At 40.9% G+C, this 22,283-nt stretch overlaps 1 protein-coding gene across 1 annotated transcript in view; it reads right to left on the bottom strand.

The window, feature by feature from the left end:
* LOC111869327 (vesicular acetylcholine transporter) overlaps window positions 1-22,283 on the bottom strand; it is a 218,308-nt gene that overhangs the window by 34,078 nt on the left and 161,947 nt on the right. The window contains exon 3 of the mRNA XM_023860776.2: window positions 14,462-14,659. Coding sequence (XP_023716544.1) covers window positions 14,462-14,548 — 87 coding nt within the window. The 5' untranslated portion in view covers window positions 14,549-14,659. The remainder of the gene's footprint in view (window positions 1-14,461; window positions 14,660-22,283) is intronic.

Raw genomic sequence — 22,283 nt, 5'->3', positions numbered from 1 at the left:
TTCATGGCCACAGTTCCAGAGGTTCCGGGTTCGATTCCCGGTCCTATCACATTTTCTGAGAAGTAGTGGGTCTAGAACGGGGTCCACTCAGCCCCGTGAAGATAACTGAGGAGCTCTTTCAAGGAGATAGAGGCTCTGGTCTAGAAACTCGAGATTAACTGCCGTGGGAATCCGTTGCGCTGACCACGTGACACCCTGTATCCGCAAAAGTTGACACTAACTTCGCCGACAAGCGACGGTCGCTCGGTTGGTATAGTTCGCTTGCGGACTACAGGCCACGGAGTTTATTTTGTTTTCTTATTATTTTTATCCCCAACTTGTGGAAGGAAGCAGGTATTATCCCTGTTTAAGGAAAGGAGAAACTTCCTCTGTTGGAGGCTACAGATCTACTGCTGTTTTTAATTTTTTCGAAGTTTTTTAATTTGTTATACGTGACTCTGTTTCTCACTTTTTAAAATCTGAATTAAAATTTTCCCGACATTGTTTTATTAAGCACAAATCTACCCTTACCAATTTAGTAAATTTCCTTGACTTTGTTACCCCTTCAGTCTGTTCACAAGGTCAAACTGACTCTATATGAATTTCTTTTTAATTTGCTTAGTGGGGGGGTGGAGTCTAACTGGGTCCACTCGGCACGGAGACCACTGAATGGCCTATTGTACGTGCCCCGAGTGATTATGATGATGGAGAATTTGGTGGAATGAAAATTGGCAGGGGAAGTCGAAGTACTCGGAGGAAACCCGCCCCAGCGCCACTTTGTCCACCACAAATCTCACTTGACCAAACTGGGGATGGAACCCGGGCCGCCGCGCTGGAAAGCCAGCGACTAACCGCTTAAGCTATGGCGCGGCCTCTATATGAATTAACTTCCGCTTATATACGATAAATTGGTTTCTCATCACGTAATTAAAAGACAGTCTTGTGTGCATTTCTTTGGTATACTCTCCTCTTACCTCCAGGGTTAGTTTTAGGGCTTCTGCATTGCAGTAATTTTATTAATGATTTGTGTGACTCAATTAGTCGCTGCAACTGTCTTCTTTTTTGCTTGCTCACTTAATCCGTCCCTCTTCTACCTTACAGTGTCGAGGTTGTTTTCTTTCTTTATCATTCTACAGACGGTAGGACTCCTTGGACGAGTAATCAGCTCGTCGCAAGGCCTCTACCTAAACATAAAACAACACAGACGCAGAATAAACACAAATACCAAACATCCATGTCCTGAGTGGTATTCGAGCTCACGATCCCGGCTTCCAAGCGAACGAAGACAACACATTCCTTAGACCACTCGGCTACCGTGACCGGCTCTTCTTTTTGCTGATGACCTCAAAGTGAATCGAGATATTGACTGTTTACTTTTACATTCACATGTTGATTGTGTATGTGATTGGCTTTTAGCAAATTTTGTAGAGTCTAATTTTACTGTAATTAGAGTAATTACTTTTGCCAGGAAAACGAAATGTTCTGAATTATCCATACAGACTTGGAAATTCCCTTATATTCCGAAGAGACTGCATTAAGGATCTGGGTGTATATATTGGGTGTTGTAAACTTCATTTTCTTCATAATGTTTATTTCCTCTTTCTTTCGCATGCAATGCAATTATTAGCATTGATTCATATCCTTACATTTTTCTTTTCTACTGCTGCTACGTTTTGCTTTGGTCAGCTCTAAACTTGAATATGCTTCTGTTACTTGGAACTCTATTACAAATACTGAATCCAATAAACTTGAGCACATACAAAGAAAATTTGCAGCCCTTTGCCACAACAGTTTTTTCAAGATGTGGAATACCATTGAAATCCGTGGTTTTAGTCCGCAAGCGAACTATACCGACCGAGCTACTGCCGCTTGTCGGCGAAGTTAGTGCCCACTTCAGCGGATAGAGGGTGTCGCGTAGTCAGCGCAACGAATCCCCACGGCCGTAAATTTAGGTTTTCTGGACCGGTGGGATACCATTATGACACAATATTGGGAAAAATTAAATTTGCAGACACTGTATATGAGAAGTCGTCTCTTCGATGCCTTGTTTTTTAGTATATATCTGTACTGGCATTAAATATTGTCTCTCGCTCCTCGAAACAGTCGACATTCATGTTCCTACTTGGGACATACGTAACTCTACCATGTTCAGTTGCTCCTTCAGCGACTGCTGTTCAGCTACACGTGTTTCTGCTGCAACTGCAGTTTGTAAAATTTCAGATAGTCTTAATAACACACATTTCAGTGTAAAAAAACCTTAGCTGATACATTTTCCTTGTTTTTTTCAGTTCGTTTTTTTTCCTTTATCTGTTGTGACTCTGTAATTGGCCATTGGCTGGTGAGCTCAGCATTTAAATAAATATCGAATTGAATTAAATTACATGAATTACCTTGATTTTGTATTTTGTATATATATTTTTTTCTCTCTTTTCTCTGGTTGACTCGGTAACTGGCATTGGCTGGTGAGCTCAGCACGCAAATGAAGTATTGGATTGAATTATATTTACGTGAGTGATGCTAAAACTCGAATCTGACACAAGTTACTTATTTCGCAATGTTCAAATAATTACCTATGGCAGACGGAAATCGCTTCTGGAACACAGACTAATAGAAGTCCCTTATGATTCTGTCATTAGTGTATTTCATCTTAATGACATTGCCGTTTTGTTTCATCTCAATATGACATTAATATTCTTTGGAGTTTTTCCTAACAACAATTGGAAATGTGGATAAAAGAAAGGGCTGCATATGAAGAGAATAGATTTATCTTTGTTTCTATTGGCTATAGAATCAGAGTATGCGCCGTTCGAAAGTTCCCCCTGATTGGGCTTCCACCCGCCATGCTCGGAAGTAACGATAGGGATTGCACCCCTCTCAGCCCCCCACAGATCCAGCCCGCCTACGATCATCCATCTTTGGGACAGAATGACGGTGATGCCACCTGCAGAATTTAAACAGAAAGCTGTCCCGCACGCAGCGAGGCCAAATGAGTGTTTTTACGTGTTTCCAAATACTCTCTTTTACGTGCTGTAGCTTTGCTTTGAAGTCGGATTCAATACGCGAGTAGATACAGCCCTTTTAACTAGTGACAGACAGCTACTTTAGTAATTTATTTTATATTTCTTACAAAAGGTGTGTGTAAAGTTCTTCACTGAAATTCCACGTTCTTTGAAGACTGCTTGAGCAACACGTGCTAGAGTTACAGCATCGAATGAGATGGCAACCTGCTCAAGACTCATGACTGGGTTTGGGTTTGGAAGTATTATCCCGAAATCTGTGTGAAAAGGACGACCGCCTCTGTGGTCTAGTGGTCAGAGTTCCTGGCTACAGATCCAGAGGTCCCGGGTTCACTTCCCGACAGTACCAGCTTTTCTGAGAAATAGTGGGTCTGGAACGGGGTTCACTCAGCCTGATGAGGATAATTGAGGAGCTATTTCAAGGAAATAGCGGCTCCGGTCTATAAAACCGAGATTAACGGCCGTGGGGATCCGTTGCGCTACAACGCGACACCCTCTATCCATTAAAGTTGGCACTAACTTCGCCGGCAAGCGGCGATCACTCGGTCGGTATAGTTCGTTTGCGGACTACAGGCCACTTCAACCCTCCCGTAAATATAAAACGATACCGCTGCAACAACATGTTCAATTTTACACACATATATGTGCAGGACACTGTCCCATGGAAGGACACAGTTTTTAAATTGGGATTAACCGACAGTCCCACCCTGAAATAATAAGAATCAGCCATTCATATCCTATGTAATTGTCGAGCTGTAGCGTACTTTAGACGTCACAACCACCAGATGGCAGCAAACAACACACAACACAACACACTCCACACCGCAGGTATTATCAAAACTGGCATCACGAAAACACCCACAACGAATGACTATGATATGCGAACAACACACAACAGAACTTCCGCCCCAGCAAGAACATTCGAGGCAGCCACAACCAACAAAACCTAACAAAACAATGAGAAACACAATTTATACAATAATTGAATATAGACATACACCTTAAAAAGTTCTAACATTGTGCATCACACATTACAGAAGAACAATCACGTGCAACCCAAGGACAAATGAAACTAATGGTAACCCACATAACCAAAATAACCAGAGGCAATTACATTAGGAACAAAGGAAACCGCATTACAGTGATCAGCAAAATCCTTTAAGCATAACAACCTCTACGCCTGAAGATGACCAGTTAGGCCGAAAGTATAGCGTCCAATAAGGAAATAAGAAGAAAGAATAGTGAACGACCTTGCATATAGACGGCATAAGAAAGCTCCGAAGACAGATCTTCACAGTGCAGCAGGATGCTGAAATGTAACATTACGAACCTGGGTCACTAGTTTATGGAACCAGGTGACTATCAAGATGGCCCTTTAAGCGGGAAGTGTCGGATTGTCAGGGGATGGGAACGCGAATAGAAAGGAACACGTGACAGATCACTGATGGTCGTGGTGCATGGATCGGTTAAGGCCCACCCCTCATTAATTAATTAATTATATACGTGTATTTTCTGCGTGTAAATAGAGAGTTGAAACTTGATAATGCTTGGACTGTACCTTACGCACATATTTAGGCTTGTCTTCCTGACTTTGTGCAAATATACCGAACTTCGCGATGTAGTGAGCATTTCTGCCTCACATTCGAAATCTCCTGGGTTCGATGTTGGACAAGAAAACGGCTATCCTGAATAGAGGTTTTTCGTAATGGAGATCCATGAGTTTGAACATCGGCTGAGACGCTGGCTGTGTTGACTGAACCTTTTCAAGGATTTTGTCACCACAGATAAATGACTGAAAAATGCCCGAAAATAGACAATAACTGTTTGTTTCCACACCATCTCAACTAAAGTTCATATCTATTAGGTTTTCATTTCATATTATATAACTCCTGTATTTGTTATGACATATTTAAATATACTGTCGAAGAGAAATCTTTATTTGGAACTAAAATAAATGTAGAAAAATATATATTTTTTGTAATAATGTCAACAGCGAATGAAAATAAATACTTCAAGTTTCCAGGCGCTCAGAAACTATGAAGATTTTCTAATTGAAGCTGCACAACCCTCTAATTCAAGCACATGCGTCCGTAATAATAAAAATGTACATCACAATGCTATTCCGTCTCGCTTATTTTTTCTATACTATGATCGTTAATTAAAAAAAAATAACAGGACGACGAGGAGAATATTGTAAATTGGAGGATTGAACTGTTTCGTGCGACTGCACAGGAAATAAAATGCCGAGGCCTAACATATGCCGTACGCGTCTGAAATCTAGTGGCGTAAGCGTGAACTTTCGCTTTCATTCATTCTTATTTCTATTCAAGCCGATAAACGAGCAGGCTTGCCACCATGATAACTGCCCTGTATCCTGGCGTCTGTGGGCAGTACCATCATCACTACAAGCATTTCACTTGTTGAGACCTCTAAAAATTAAAGAGTTATTGAGGAAATGGACTGAGGAGTGCTAATTTCCATTTCTTTGTTCCTCTGAAGTAGTCGATTGAAGGCCACAAGTGTGAACATTTTGAATAAGTCCGGTAGCATGTCTTTTATTTCCGGTGGACATTTCGAAATTCTTGCATGAATCTGGCTCCATGTAACTCGTACATCGAGGGGGGGACACATAGATTTGGAAGGCGAAGAAAAATTTCACCAATACTCTTTCAGCAAGTTGATAAGGTAAAAATAAAATCAAGTCCTAGAATATAGTTATAGTCGGCTGGCGTAAATCTGTATTTATTTCGTCGGGCTTTTGCAAGGAAAGAAGATAATTTATAGTAGGCAATCCCCTCCCCCCTCCAACAAAAAATGAAAACCGAAGCTTCATTGCCAGATTCACATGTTCCCACCTTTGAAGATGAATCCACTTTACTCCATCAGATACTATTTTTTTAAGATATGTTTTAATACTACACTTCCAACTACAACTAGGTCCACCGGACATTTTTTCTTCAGATTTTCCGGCTAAATTTATACTACATGTATTCTCAACTGCATTATGCATTCTGCATGCTTTGCTCCGTGCAATTACATTTTATTTTGTTAACATAACAATATACGGTGAGCAGTAAAATTCATTAAATTCCTTTTTATGATATTTTAGTAAGTTGAAACAATGAAGCATTTTACGAGTTATACAGGTTTCTACTTTTATTATTGCTAGTGGGGTGGGACTAAGTCCCTTGTACTGCGGCCACTTCTGGCCTATTGTACCAGCCCCAGATGATAGGAGAGGGTGATTGTGGAGCAATTGTTGGAATGAAGATTGGCAGGGGAAACCGAAGTACTCGGAGAATACCTGCCCCAGCGCCACTTTGTCCACCACAAATCCCACTTAACCAGACCCTGGATCGAACCCGGGCCGCCGAGGTGGGAAGCCTGCGACTAACCGCTTGAGCTATGGCGCGACCAAAACTTTCGTTAGTTCGAACCTCGGAACTCCTCCACATTAGGCCAGTGTCCTTGCCTAGACCACCAATACCACGTTTTACAGGCTTACAAGTGAAATTAACCCTTTAAAGACCAGTGGTTACTCTATGTACTGTAAAAAAATTAAGTTGTCCCTGTGCTTAATTAAGCACTACGTCATGAAGACATCTGGAGGAGTGGATCTATAAATCCATATTTTTTTGACCTCGATACTAGTTGGAGGTGAGTGGTCAGCTTCAAAACCTAGCCGCTTTATCCCTGGTGAAAGAGCCCTCATTACCCATTGGATAGGAGGCTAGGTGAGCCTCAGAGCCAGTCCGGACAACATGGAAAAGAGAAATTTGTATACTCTTCCAGGATTCGAACTCCGACTCCTCTGTCGTCAAACCCATAGCCAGTCGTTATACCGACTGCGACATCCCTCTGTGTACCAAAACTTTGTATTATGTCCACAGATTGTATTTTTATATTTCATATGGTTCTCACAATAAACATCGTTTTTCTTCTAAAGAGCATCGTAGCGGAGACGTAATTTTTGTATATAATTTAGAAGAAATCCTGTCGTTAGAGGATTAACGGTGCTAACTGAATTACAAGTGAGGGTGATTGCAAGCAGGATGAGCACTACACCTCACCGCTTACATGTTCCGCGGCCTAGTCCATGCATGAAGATAGTTAAGACAAATCCAATTATCATTTTTTTCTTATTTTATTAATCTCGTTTCTCTCCCCCTCTACCTACCCCTTGAGGGCTAATGTTGACAGAAGAGCATCTCGCTCCCTCTAGTTCTGAATTAGAGGTCACGGGGGACTGAAGCATACAGGACATGTTCGCATGAGAAGCAAAATGCCATTTACTTTCCGAGCCGATGATCAAACAATTTTCATAGTAACCGCGGCACGAGATACAGTCAGTTCGAACTCGGGTCTTAAAATGGCACGGCACAGCGTGAAGTGTACTGTTCACATTTCCATGGCTTGTTGGAACTGCCCAGGTGATCTCTGGGCCCTCTGCTCTTATTTATGGAAGAGCAATAGGTTTGACCGCCTCTGTGGTCTAGTGGTCAGCGTTCCTTGCTACAGATCCAGAGACCCCGTGTTCGAATCCCAGCTCTACCAGATTTTTTTAGAAGTAGTGGGTCTGGAATGGGGTCCACCCAGCCTCGTGAGGATAATTTAAGAGCTATTTCAAGGAAATAGCGGCTCCGGTCTAGAAAACCGAGATTAACGACCGTGGGGATCCGTTGTGCTGACCACGTGACACCATCTGTCCGCTAAAGTTGGCATTAACTTCGCCGACAAGCGGCGGTCGCTCGGTCAGTATAGTTCGCTTGTGGACTACATGCCACGGATTCTGTAATAGCTTCTTTTAAGAAAGAAACGAAAGAAGCAGAGAATACGTTGAAATTAAAATTTTGAGAAATATCAGTGAGCGTCTCACATGGAACGAATTTTTGCGGTTGAATGGTCAGGAATTTTGCTTGGAATTAGGGAAATGCCTATTTCGAGTCATGAGTCTCGTGATCTTCCTCATTCTCGCCAGGAAATATACCGCTATAGTTTTCTTACATATTTGCCATTCTTCCATCACAATTATCCTTTCATTCTTCCCCCACCCCTCACTTCGTGCATCCTGTTCCGTTATTATATACAATTCTTTATTAGTGTCCGTCGCAACGCAACAATACAATGGTCAAGGCTAAAATTAGCTTAGCTAAGCTTGCTAAGCTAAGCTAAGAAATCTAAGAAAGCTAAATTTAGCCTTGACCATTGTATTGTTGTGTTGCGACGGTCTCTAGTAAAGAATTGCATATCCTTTCATTCGAAGCTCTTCGACATATTCAGTTGAAACATCGTTATGTAAAAAAGAATCAATTTCAACGAGAAACTGTTCCGTGGTTTATTTTAAAACGGCATCAATAGCTAGGTTACGTAGCGTCCAAATGTATTGCCACGTGTTTTAGTCACTATAGACGGTGTTTCGGATTTCATGATGGGATTCATTGTACGTTATACACACAACTCGGGACTACGGGCACTTGCGGCGCTATCGCTGGTCTACACACTTTCAGTTCACCGTTGCACAAACACTAGGGTTCTCGATGTTCACTAGTCGTATTCTGGCAACGTATTTCATAACAGTCTCACTGAAACTTCAAATCACACATGAAGTTTTCTTTTCGCAGTCTAATTCCTTTCTCAATCCGCTTCGACTGCCATCTCCAGAACTCGAACCAATTCTTGACAACAACTATCTCAAACGACTTTCTTCGTCGACGAAAAATTTTAATCAGGATAGCCCATGTGGCGGTCAGGATTTTAATTTATAACTTCCCGAATACAAGTGAAGGTCGTTGCGGTTACTCGTTCAGTGTGTCAACAATAAAGACGGCATAAACCAAAGCATATTCGCTGTAACAGATACAGTTATTTCAAGCTATGCTGATAATACATCTAGATAGAATTCGAGAGCAGAGGTTAAGAAATCAGACTGATGGACCTCATGTACATTTCAGAGTAGAATGATAAGAATAATATTTTTAAGAGCAATTTTAGCGAAATGAGGGGAAGAGTAAAAGGTGAATATGTCTAGAAATTGTTCTTTGATTCTCAAATATAATATATATAGTTATGGGCTATATACAGGTTAATATTTTAAAGGATTATCTGCTTACAATTAATCCATCGATCCGACGATAAATTAGTCAGTTAAGAGAAACAAATTTTGTTGGAAAGAATAACAACTTTTTTATTGTTAATGAAGACGTCTTTCATAATTTAAAGCTATAAAACATTGATGGCTATTCCAAGCAAGTAATCCACATTAATCACAGGGGACTGTACTAGTAGCATCAATATTACGGTGAAAATGCATTAACATAGTGAAGAAATCTACCAATTATTGAATGAAATAAAGCATTAATTCAAATATCAACCACATGGAAATGTGAATTTATAATTTATTCTCGGGCGCAACAGTGATTACAGCTCAAACAAAACAAAACTGTAGGATAAGCAAACAAAACGATATTCCTGTTGACATACCAACCCATTTAGCAATAACATCCAAAGCACCTAGGTGGAAAGAGGTTTACACGTGTGTAGATTTGGTACAAGCGTTTAAAAAGAGGGTGTTGTGCAGGATGTAAGAGATGATAATTAATCCTTTTGTGATGTCAGAAACAGGAATATCCCCACACGCCACTCTGCATCATTATGAAAATTAGATCTAAAAATGCTTCCTGTCACGCGGAAATCTGTTCTGATGGATTCAAGGAATATTACAAGTTGGGATTTATTTCGCAAAATAAATAGCAACTGTACAAAAGCGGCTGGAGCGTCAAGCTGACCTCTGACCTCCATCTAGAGCGAGGGTAAGAATGGTGGCGCTATACCTCCACTCCCCAATACAAATGCATGGCGTAGTTCTTTTTAATTATATGCAGGGAAATCTTACTTTTGATATGGTTCCGAAAACATGTACATGTAGATCCATTGCAAGAGTGAGAAAGTAAGTGACTATTCTTCTATTCCGGAAAAGGAGGCAGGAAGTTTCTCCGAAACGTTTATAATGATCTACCACACTACACGCCTTCACATCCCGGAAAATAATTATCTCCATAGTCACCCACCCACCCATGAAAAACTTCAACGTAAAAAATTATTGCCTTACTTGTGTGCTGTTGATATCTTCTAATCAATCAATTAGTGACCCATTTTTCGTGGCGTTTTGTTACAAATCCCTGTACCAGTTGTTTTGTGAAGGCGACTGTACAGGGTATGCTGCAATAGTTCTCCCTCCCCTGTCCTGTAATACAATCATGTTCTCTGAGTAACTGGATAACGAATTAAAATTGATTTTCCATCTTGTACGCTGTGTGTTTGCCGGGCTTACATTCTCATACCTGGAAGGGGTCACATAAATGTAAAGGGACGAAAGGGACTGGAGGAGACCTTGAGAGAGTACAGCTGTCGTTAGGTAACACTTACCTATGTCCCGTGCACCTTCCTTAATTAATATGCTACATCACTTCAATATTCCAATGTACGTTCTACTGTCTAAATTCCTAGAACTTGCCAAGAAGAATAAGTGACAGAATTCATTGCGGGTCACACTGAAGGAGTGATGATAATTATGGAATTTATTCTTAGCACAATTTGTGTAAAACTCTTCAAAGTTACACCAAATCTTGATTAGGCAACAGTATGCTAGGAAAATCCTATGTTATCAACGAGATCATTAGTATCTCAATTTTGGTTCCCATCGTATTGTGACGTGACGCCTGAAAGCCGGAAAAGTGAAGCCTGTTGTCTCGTCACCAACACGTGACAGTACCGTGTTTGAAAAGAAAATCTCTCGAGTTTCTATTTATGACGTAATGATACGTGCCACTCTCTGATGAGCACTTGTCTTCAAATATGTTTTAGTCAGAAAATATCTACGTCGTCTGACAATAAATTTCACGAACTCATCGCGGTAAAAGTGCTACATACATCATTGCTGAATATCAATGTAGTCGCCTTAAAAGTACTTCTCTTGGGAAGCTATACACCGATGCCAGCTCTTGGTCCACCCATTAGAACAATTTTGGGACTGGTTTTGTGGAATGGCCTTCAGAGTTGCCGTCGTATTATTCCTAATGTTAGCAATGTCATTAAAATGCCTTCCTTTCAACATTTCCTATATCTTCGGGAACCGTAAAAGTCACTGGAGGCTAGATCCGGTGAACAGTGAGGGTGTTCCAGCACAGTTATTTGGTTACTAGCCACAACTCCCTCAGTGCTCTAATTCAGGCTCCGACAGTCTCGCGACGGCGCACAAAACACATTCAGACAATAATAGACACCACTCAGAAAGAGACTGCCATAGATCAACAACAACACAGCTGTGAAACGCTGATATTTCAACGTCATCAAACCATACTAATGTTTTTGTCCACTGCAGCCATGGCAAGCACACAGTGGCGAGTTCGCAAATTTTATTGTCAGGCCTCCTATGTTTGGCCTTCATATGTACTTGCGTATATACGTAATCCAACAGAAATCACGATTCAATGGCCAACACTCCTGCTTCATAATCGGGACATATAGGGTTCAAATCTCCACCCGGAAACTGGCTTTTATGTCCGAGATTTTTGTGGTCTCTCGCATTCACTACAGGACAACTCTGAGAGAGTTAATTAAATTAGTTTATAGTTGATTGTTAGCCAGTGCAGCAGATGTCTCTAGCGGGGCACACCTGGTACCTGCAATCCATGGCTGAACTTACGACGTCGGAGTTGAATGCAGGATTGCGAATATGATTTATATTTATTTGTTTAATTTAATTTCAAGAACTAGTTTATAGCTATTTTCTTTGCCCCATTTGTAGCACTACCCTGTTCTTTCACATTTTAATTCAAATCCTACTGAGTCTTGTTATTATCTCGGACCTTTTCCACTTATTTTCTCTTCAAAAATTAGATTTTACATTTCGTTTAGATTTAAATTACACCCCAGTGACATGAAATTGAAGTTTTTGTGAAGGCAAAGTTTGTTTTATCAAATAAAAACAGCATGTAGACGTACCATTCTACCAGAACAATTGAGTTTAGAATTCCATTCTACGTTTTACACTCTATTTCCCCGCAGCTCAGCGGCGAAAGTGCAGAATGGGAGTCTATAGAAGTTCGTTATGTAGTCTTTGTGAATCTCAGTGGAAACATAAAAGCAACTGAACATGATATTAAGGCAAAACGTGGAATGAATCTCTGTTTGCGCAGAATATAGTTCAAACTTCACGCAGACTGAATACTGTTCATTGTCTGAGGCATATTTGTTAGAACAACGCATTGGGTATCCCATACAATATACAGTGTAAACCTAACCTCAACTCCAATTAGATAAAAACAAATGGCAACATTTTTCCTCTGTTTAATTACGCACCGAACAATGAAGATATATAGGGGAGGGAACGTGTAACTCCACGTATTCCGAACCTCGGTTCTGGATGGAAATAAGTGACCACCGTAACTTTCACCATATTATATTTAAGCATCCTGCTGCACTCTATGCGATACATGATATGAACTCCGTCCCAAGTGCAAACAATATATTATATGTCCTTGATCTTGCTCTCCTTTACACTACATGTTTCGGCCTCAAACGGCCATCATCAGGTGTATACATACACTCACGTTGCTGTTACACTGCACTTAGTTTAAAATTTAACATTTAAAAACACACTGTTCCTTTCGTTGTTATTATCAACATCTACTGAGTTGATATCTGTCTGGTTTATAGATTATTTGTGTTACACACGTCAGCACTTATAAATCTTCAGTTCTAGTTTTAAAATCCTTTAAAAATTTTCTCACTGTATACACCTGATGATGGCCGTTTGAGGCCGAAACATGTAGTGTAAAGAAGAGCAAGTTCAAGGACATATAATATATTGTTTGCACTTGGGACGGAGTTCATATCATTTAACTTTCACCATTTGATCTTCAATTGAATAACAATATAAGAATGTGTTCCTCCGATGTAGGAAATATGTACGCAAACATACAAAGACAAGACATACATTATAAGCATAATCAACAATATACTAGAGAATAACACTGAAATTCAATCCAAAATACGGAAGAAAAGGCCAAAAAATGGGCCATATTCACGTATTACTCTAAAGGAGTAAGACAAATAAGTAAGATATTAAAAAACATCCAACTTAGAATAGCTTTTCATATGAAAAACACAATCAACACTATATCGAAACATCACACACAGACCGATAAATATAACAATAGTGGCATATATCAGATGAAATGCTTGGATTGCCCCTTGAAATATATTCGTCAAACTGGAAGTACATTTAATCTAAGATATAAAAAACATATCGCGGCTATTAGAAGTAACTGCAGCAAATGCGGTTATTCGATTCATAAATTGAACACGGGACATACATACGGCGCAAAGAGGGACACTATGGACGTCATAAGGATAGGAAGGAAGTGCAGACATTTAAATACTTTAGAAAATTGTCATATTTACAAAATATGCAAGAACAATTACACATGAACGACCTGCACATCGAAGCACATAACCCAACATTTCAAACAGTACATGAACTTTGTGATAGGTGGCAGTACATTCACTGCCTAGAAAGGTATGTATTGTAAGAGAGGGTAACTGCACTAGGGTCAGTATAAGAGAAGACAACAAAGTAAACCACATAAAAACACGTAACACGTAGATGTGGCTTCGTTGCTTATATATAATAAAGTAAGTTGCACTTCCTTCGTGCACAAATGCTGTAAAATTTGGGAAACCCCAATTAATAACATTCTATAGCAGATCAAAATTAGGTACGTGCGGTTGTCCCCCTCTTTCCTATACCAGAACCTTAGGTAGATTTACATAGATAACTGATTTATAAGGGAAAATTACATTTCTAATTTTAACTCCATAGCGTTGAGTCAGTAGTTCAGAAACTGATAGTTCTCATTAAAGAATAATAATAAAAAATGTATACCATTTATGGAACAGGAAGGTTCATAAAATGCTCACAAAAACAATGTTAATAGCTTTCCTGAAAGAGATCAGTAGAATGAACATCATCACATACCACTTCCCTATGGTCCATCCTAATATTATCATACTACCTATTCCTGAGCCTCGCAAATAGTCACATACATCCAGACTTTTCTACCAAAATTAGAATAAATAAAAGTACTCTTTTAGCAGCGCCATTTATTTTGGACCGGTTTCCCCATTTAGAATTACTGGGTTACGATCCGATGACCACGTGGGCTGGGCACGTACGTCTTCGGCTTATCGAACAGGGGAACATGGGTTCGAATCCCGTTCAAGGCATTGCTATATCCGCATTTTGTGTTACCCTGCTTGGCTAGAGAGTTTCCTCTTTGCCGATCCTCCGTCCAGAGAGTCATACAAATTATCTTCACGATTCACAATTGCAGAAGATCGTTCTGAACTGGGACAAGCCAAAGGGCGAAGAAGAAATCATTACCAGATGCCCTGCTGCTACTTACCCAATTGTCTTTTTCCTCCCTAAGCTGTAAGAGTTTCTCTTGCAGCCTTGGTCCTGCTCCGTTACTCGATCCGAAGGCTTTCAGCATGGCTCTCGTTCTGTCATACTGCGCCTCGCTGACAATTGGTTTCACAGTTGCTAGGTAACGCTCTAATGTCTGCTCCAGGCTTGGCACAGGAAGTTTCGGCAGAACAATGTTCTGGAAACGCACACAGTCCCTGAGTTAAAATGTGTGGTTGGATCGTTTTAGTAAGCGGTGTGGAATTTTCTGACAATAAGGGCAGCACATAAGGAATCGTATATTGGGGGTATTGGAGAACAGGCTTCCGAGGATAAGAATATACAATATAAGATATTGATAAGAAAACCAGAAGAAAAAAAGATCACTTGGAAGACAGACGAATGTGGGAGGATAATATTAAAATGGATCTTAGAGAAAAAAATGGTAGGATAATATGGACTGCATACTTCTTTTGAACACGGTAATGAATCTTCGGGTTACATAAATTTCAGTATCCAAGGGAATGGCAGCTTCTCAAGAAGACCTCTATGGGCCACTGGTGGGCTGCGTCATAGTTCATGCGGTTAGTCGCTGGCTTCCCACCGCGGCGGCCCTGGTTCGATTCCGGGTCTGGTCAAGTGGAATTTGTGGTGGGTAAAGTGGCGCTGGGGCGGGTTTTCTCTGAGTACTTCGGTTTCCCCTGCCAATCTTCATTCCACCAAATTCTTCATGATCATAATCACCCGGGGTAGGTACAATAGGCAATCAGTGGCCGCCGTGTCGCGTGAAAGCTGAACTCCACCCCCCACTAAGCGAAATGGGGCACTGGTGAATGAATATTGGCCGAAGAAAACCTAAGCTGTCGGAGAAAAATATTCCGCAGTCTCTCTTTGTCCGTCACCCTGAGACTAAAAGCGGACCTCCACGTTGAGAAGCCTGTTCGCAGTCTAAGTAAAATAGTTAATTACTAACATAAGAACTGGATATGAGTTATTAATCTGAGCCGGTTGGGTCCAGTCTAAAACTTCCACACTACTTTTCGAATACATTTTAATATTATCATTCTATATACGTCTATATTTTCCAAGTGATCTCCATTCAGGTTTCCCAAACAAAACTTTATGCTTATTTCTCTTCTCTCTCAAGCATAATACATGTACCAGTTTTGAGGAAAACTTAAATATTCTTATGAGAACCATGTTGTAAGGGAAGGTGAGAAATTAAATCTTTAAATCCTAATGGTTCCTATATGTACCACCCGCTTGAATATATTAAATCTGCATTCTACCTACAAACAGTATTTATGTGCTTCATATTACGCCCACTCAGTTCCGAGGTCAAGTATGGTGAAACTATATCTCCACTTCCCAATACATCTTCAAGGCGTGGTGCTTAATTAATTAAGCACAGGGACAACTTCATCTTTACGTTTGGGAATAGTTTTCAGCTTGGCTTATAAAATAAAATATAAAGAATATATTAAAAAAATTTATTGAACAAAGATTATTCTACAATATATATGGTTGACATTACACCTGAATGCCGGAATATTGGAGCCAGAAGAAATCGTCCTCTGCGAGGTAACGGCTCGATAGACACGTATCCGCTACAACGGATACGCGCGCAACAATAGAAGGGATGCTTGGAAGCGGCAGTTTCTATGCGATCCTTGGCGAGGTTATATGGCGAGGCCACCGGCCGGGTCGAGTCAGGGCAGTCAGGGTGGATGGTTGACCAAGGAGGTTATTCTCCGTTGTGGAGGCAGGTTCGAATGTCTCCACCCGTAGCCCTGAGAGTCGTAGGAGGCAACGAAAAGCGAACTCAGTGCCTGGGGTTAAAACTGGGCCACCCTGTTTTTGGGGGATATAAATACAAGGATATAGCCCTCCACGTTGGAATGCCTCAAATCTGAGACAGTAAAATGTGGTCATGGGTCCCTCGGGACTGTGACCCAAGAATGAATTTGCTGGCGAGGACCAGTAACAATTCTAAACGACAGACCCATCCTGTCGTTAGAGAGAACGTTACATAGGAACTACAATCGCAAATGTTGAGTTGAAAAAAAAAAAGATACTGGTCGTGGGTCTCAAGGGACTTGGCGCGAAGACGAACTGATTGGCTGTAAACCGTCAGTCATAAAGTAACTCTTGACTCTGACTCTGGAAGTCAGTCACCATCATGGAGTAGTCGCGGTCATAAATTAGTTGTAAGAAGGTAGAGAGCCGGCGAAGTTGTAAGCGCGAGAGGAGAAGAATTTCCATTGTCCGCAACCGTTGCTTAGCAACGCCTTGTGAAGACGTAGAAGACTTCGTGTCTGTTGCAGTACAACGACTTTTAGAGTGTGTAGATCAGTGAAACTCTTATAGTTACCTGTAGTTACGAGTTATGGATGTTAAATTAATCCACTTACCAATCCAAAGCCTATGTCTAGTCACTAACACATGACAATATATTATATCGAGTTATAAAACTGCCATCTGTGATATTGTACATCCCTGTCACAGAGAGACAACCACACCCTGTAATCAAATAATGTACAGATGATGGCGCTGTTTCCTTTCTTTGGCTTTGGTTCCTGTTTAAATATTTGAACACCATATAGCAGTGTCCACACAGCACACTGGGATAATACATTACACAGTAGCATGTACTGCAAAAGGTCCACAACCTTCTTTCTTGTACGTATAAATAATGTATTATTTGTCTTTGCTGTAGATTCGGGACATGAGTGAATTTGCTCTCTGCGGACCCCCTGAGATTGACATTTCAGTGCGTCACATTCTCATTCGTACAATACAAATAATAAACAGTACCACGTGCTGTGTTTGGAGAGGTGCAGAGAATGCCCGAGTGCAGCGTTTCGTTAAGTTAAATAATTGATGCAGTTTTAGAGGGGGTTCTGATTGGCAAGGGAGTGAGGTATTTAGTTTGTGCAGTAATTAATAAAAGTAGGACTGGGAATGGCAGTTGTTGAAGTGGTCATGTTTCAGTAAAGGGACAAAAGGGCCGGTCACGGTAGCCGAGCGGTCTAAGGCATACACTGCCTTCACTCGCATGGAAACCGGGATCGTGGGTTCGGATCTGTTTCCTGTGAGGTACGAACTGAATTCTTATATATTATTCTTATACACTGCCGGTCACGGTAGCCGAGTGGTCTAAGGCATGTACTGTCTTCGCTCACTTGGAAACCGGGATCGTGGTTTCGAATCCCATTCAGGGCATGGATGTTTAGTTTGTGTATGCGTTTTTCTGTGTTTGTGTACAGGTACAGGAATTGCGACGAGCTGATCACCCGCCCAAGGAGTCCTACCGAATGTGTAAGATTTAGGAAAACCGAAGTGAACGGAGAAGTTCATCGAGATAGGCCTAGGCCCAAATGTGGGCTGTAGTGCCAAAGAAAAAAAAAGGGACCAAAATAATATTTGCGTTACATTTTACTGCATTTTGCTCCAGTATAAATCCAAATTGCAGATCATGGTAGCCGGCGGTCTGAGGCATGAACTGTCTTCGTTCACTCAAACGCTGGGATAGTGGGTTCGAATTCCACTCGAGGCATGGATGTCTGTTGTGCGTTTATTCTGTGGTTGTGGTTTTCTGTGTATAGGTAGAGGCCTTGCGACAGGCTGATCCTCCGTCCAAGGAGTGCTACCGACTGTGTGTAGGATTAATAAACTGAAAAAGAGGCCGAGATCCAAGAAAAAAATTGTGAAGCCACAGATAGGCAGGCAGATATTAGCCGGCCATGTTATACCCCCAGGAAGTTTCCTGGTACTCATATCTGTTAGAGGCTGAGTCGACCCCAGGACCATAGTGCGGCTGGAAGGATTAGGTTAATTGAAAAATCCAATAACCTCATCGGTAATCGAACCCGCGACCTACTAAGTAGTAGAAATAGTTCCTCAACCAACTACGCTACCGCGTGCCCCAAAGCTACGTTATGACGTTTTCGAAACACATGTGGTAGTATATTTATTTTATACGTTGAGAAGGAGCCAAGATGGCTAAGTCGGTATATCGGCGGGCTACAGGTTGAACCATCGGGATTCGACTCTCTGCAAGGGAAACAGAATTTTCTTTCTCCACAGAGTCCAGACTGGCTCCGGGGCTCACCCAGCCTCTTATCCAATGGGTACCACGGGCACTTTCCCTAGAGTAAAGCGGCCGGTTCGTCAAACTGACTGCTCACTTCCAACTGGTGCCGAGGTCAAGAATATTAGAGCTGTACCTCCACTCCCCCATACGTTTTCATGGCGCAATGCTTAATTAATGAAGCTCACGGAAGACTTTACCGTTTTAAGTTATACGCAGGCAACCGTACGGGAGAAAAGGCCTGTGTATTTAAAGATGTCTCTAGTATGCCGAGTTTAGTGCCAGATCAAAATAGAATTTAGTAACTTTCTAATAATTACGTAACGATCTTCGTCATTTCATGACGATGACGCACCCTTAAACATGTTAGGCCCACACAGATGAATGTGCAACTTCTGCTTTGTCTTCTTTTACGCAAGTGAACGAAAATTTCTCCCTCCCCTAGGGTAGCGTTCATCCGCCTGTCATTAAATAAATGATGCTGATCTTGATGATTATTATGATGATGCAGTGTTTAAATAATTGGACGCCATCCCTCGCTTTCACTCTACTTAGCAGAAGAGGGAACGCACGTTAATGCATAAGGTGACCGACGGAGGAGTTTGCCCCCATTTATATCTGTATGCAGGTGGAACGCGCTACGCATTGTGCGTGTACGGTATTATCCAGAAAGAAAACATTACGCCATGTACTGCACAATGCAATAAATAAACTCTTAATCCACGTTTAGCTGTGAAGCTAGATACATAGATGCACTTTCCGCCATTAATTTATTCTACATATTTTGACGTGTATATCCATTGCTAGACAACGTCTCGGTGAACACATTCCCGCTGAAACAAACGCGGCAACAATAGGACGTCCATTGCTACGCAACGGCTCAGTAAACACGCCTTGTTAACAAGAGAGGTTGCATTTTCTGCTTGGTCCGTGCAAAGTAGTTATAAATAAGAGTTCCGAAGCTGGCAAAAGCAGCATAGAGTTAGTCGTTGTCGAGAATTTGGTCGGGTTCTGGAGGTGGCACTTGAAGGTGATTTGGTAGAAAAGGCAAGAAATTAATTTCCTTGAAATAGCTCCTCGGTTATCCTCACGAGGCTGAGTGGACCCCATTCCAGACCCACTACTTCTTAGAAAGTTTGGTAGCGCCGGGAATCGAACCCAGAACCTCTGGGTCTGTAGCCAGGAACTCTGACAACTAGACCTCTGAGGCAGTCAGCATCTCATCCTGTCCCCTTTTAATGCAGTACAGTTATATACGTAACTAACTCAGTAGATCTGAGCCCTTATTTTGTAGCTAACTGATACCCAAGTAGTTAAAAATTTCCTCGCCTTTTAAGGAACCAGAAATTTCATTACCGCGTGTTTACAAGACCACAGCAATGAACATCATCCGGAGCCAGAAGAATTCATGTAATTTCTTCTATAGTGTTAGAAACACAATATTGATTAATATACATGTTAAGACGTTGGCTACACTGAATTACAAGTAGCTGAATTTTGCTAAGAAATAAGAGGGCGAAGGAAGATATGTTTAACAGCTTGGACTCTGCGTTAAACATTCCTCTGCATTCTAACTGATCAAGTCATAGAAGCGCTAGATTGTAAAAGAATCCCATGTTAAGCCCAGTTAATCTCCTTTGTGCGATATTGGGTTTCATATTATTTTCTTGATGCAGAATATGAACTTTAGTAACCAACAGCAAATTGGCCGCGCCATAGCTCAAGCGGTTAGTCGCTGGCTTCCCTCTGCGGCGGCCCGGGTTCGATCCCGGGTCTGGTCAAGTGGGATTTGTGGTGGAAAAAGTGGCGCTGGGGCAGGTGTTCTCCGAGTACTTCGGTTTCCCCTGCCAATCTTCATTCCACCAATTGCTCCACAATCACCCTCACCTATCTGGGGCTCGTACAATAGGCCAGATGTGGCCGCAGTGCAAGGGACCCCACTACCAACAATAAAAAAAAACAAGAGCAGGTCTCTCTGTCGCTAATCTCCGCAGAAACAACAGAATTACAATTTTGCTGTTGAAGCCCCTTTAAGCTCAGTAGTTGCATGACTAAAATACGTCTCAAATAGCACATTGCATTGCCACTTTCGTAGTTGAAGAATGAAATGTAGTATACAAAATTTTATTAGATATTTCCTCATAATGAGCACTATCTTCTCGGATGTGACGTCATGTAGTCTAGTAGAAATTTACTAACGTGTCGGAGGAAAATACTGTCTTGTCGCTTGTTGCTTCCATAGCGTGCTCTTCAACTTTGCAAATGGACGCAGTATATTCATCTGAAACATCGGTATTCTTTTACCAGACTCCACGTCGTCATATCCCAGATGATAGCACTTTAATATTTTTCAGATCAAATTCATATAAAAGACGCTTAATGAAGTCAGTCATTAAACCATGTTTATTTTCTTACCTGTCGACTGACTCTCTGACTGACTGACTTAATGGCGTCTTCTCAAAAAATTCGATACTTATTCTAATATCTTTATATTGTGTGTCCTGGTGTGTGTTTCAAACATATATCTAGTAGTTATGTTTTATTTGTAATTCAATGACTAGACTATTCCATATTAACTTCCTGATGATGGTCCTAACACTGTGGCTTTAGTCCGCAAGCGAACTATACCAACTGAGCGACCGCCGCTTGCCTGATCATGACATATGTGATCGAAACATGTAGCAAAATAAAGGTTTAATTGTAAGCATTAAAAAGCGAGTATATATTTGTTGTTGTGACGGTTTAACATAACTACTATATATATATTATGTATAATTATTCTGTTGCTTGCAATTACCTTGTATTAATTTGTTTGAATTTTATTTTTTATGATGCTGTCACTATATCAGAATACATGGTGTCGATTTTGGGGATTATTAATGAAAAATATATTAGAAAAAATGCGAAAGGAAGCGGCCGAGGCTTAATTTAAGATATTATCTCTGTTTTTACCTGGATTAAAACTGCGGGACAGTGTCGGTCAGTACAAGCCACTGTACTGTACACTTTGTCCTTAGTACCACCAGGCACATCGTAGTAGTAGTAGTAGTAGTAGTAGTAGTTGTTGTTGTTGTTAATTTCCTTGGTAAGATAATTTCATCCTGTTTTTTAGCGGTTTTTCAGTGTTCCTATTTAGTCTGTCGCTCACTTAATTGTGTGTGTTTTAGTGCCGTTTTTCCTTGTACTCAAGTGCAGTGGTCTCTCCAAATAATAAGTGTTGCCTGATGATGGCCCATGTGCGGCCGAAACATGTAGCAAGAACAACGAATGTACATAGTTAATGACATTTTAAAATATTAACAAATATGTTTTGGTGAATTAAATATATATTCGTTTCTTATAAGAAATGACTAGCTTTGTTGCATTACAGCCGGAATATATTCAATTTAAAATATTCACCTATAATAGACATTTCACATTATCTCTCGCTGTGGATAGAATTAAAATTCTCGTCGGTATTAATGTTGTTGCCAAGACGAACACACCGTTTTCTTTCGCATTACCACGAAAACTTATACTTCTAATGGGAAGTTGGAAATTGTTACCTTAACGTCTCAAGATACAGCAAACCATATTAACTTTCATTAGCAGTGTCACCCCCAACCAAAAAAAAACACGTAACTTCATTTTATGTGATGTCATGTAGTTTGGTTGATAGGTGCCAACTTTCCAGAAGCGTTTACCTATCAAACAGTACGGCGCTATATTCAGAAGATCGTAGCTTTCATGCTTA

Source organism: Cryptotermes secundus, unplaced genomic scaffold, assembly GCF_002891405.2.
Source record: "Cryptotermes secundus unplaced genomic scaffold, Csec_1.0 scaffold325, whole genome shotgun sequence".
Lineage (NCBI taxonomy): Eukaryota > Metazoa > Arthropoda > Insecta > Blattodea > Kalotermitidae > Cryptotermes > Cryptotermes secundus.
This window is presented reverse-complemented; position numbering and strand designations above follow the sequence as displayed.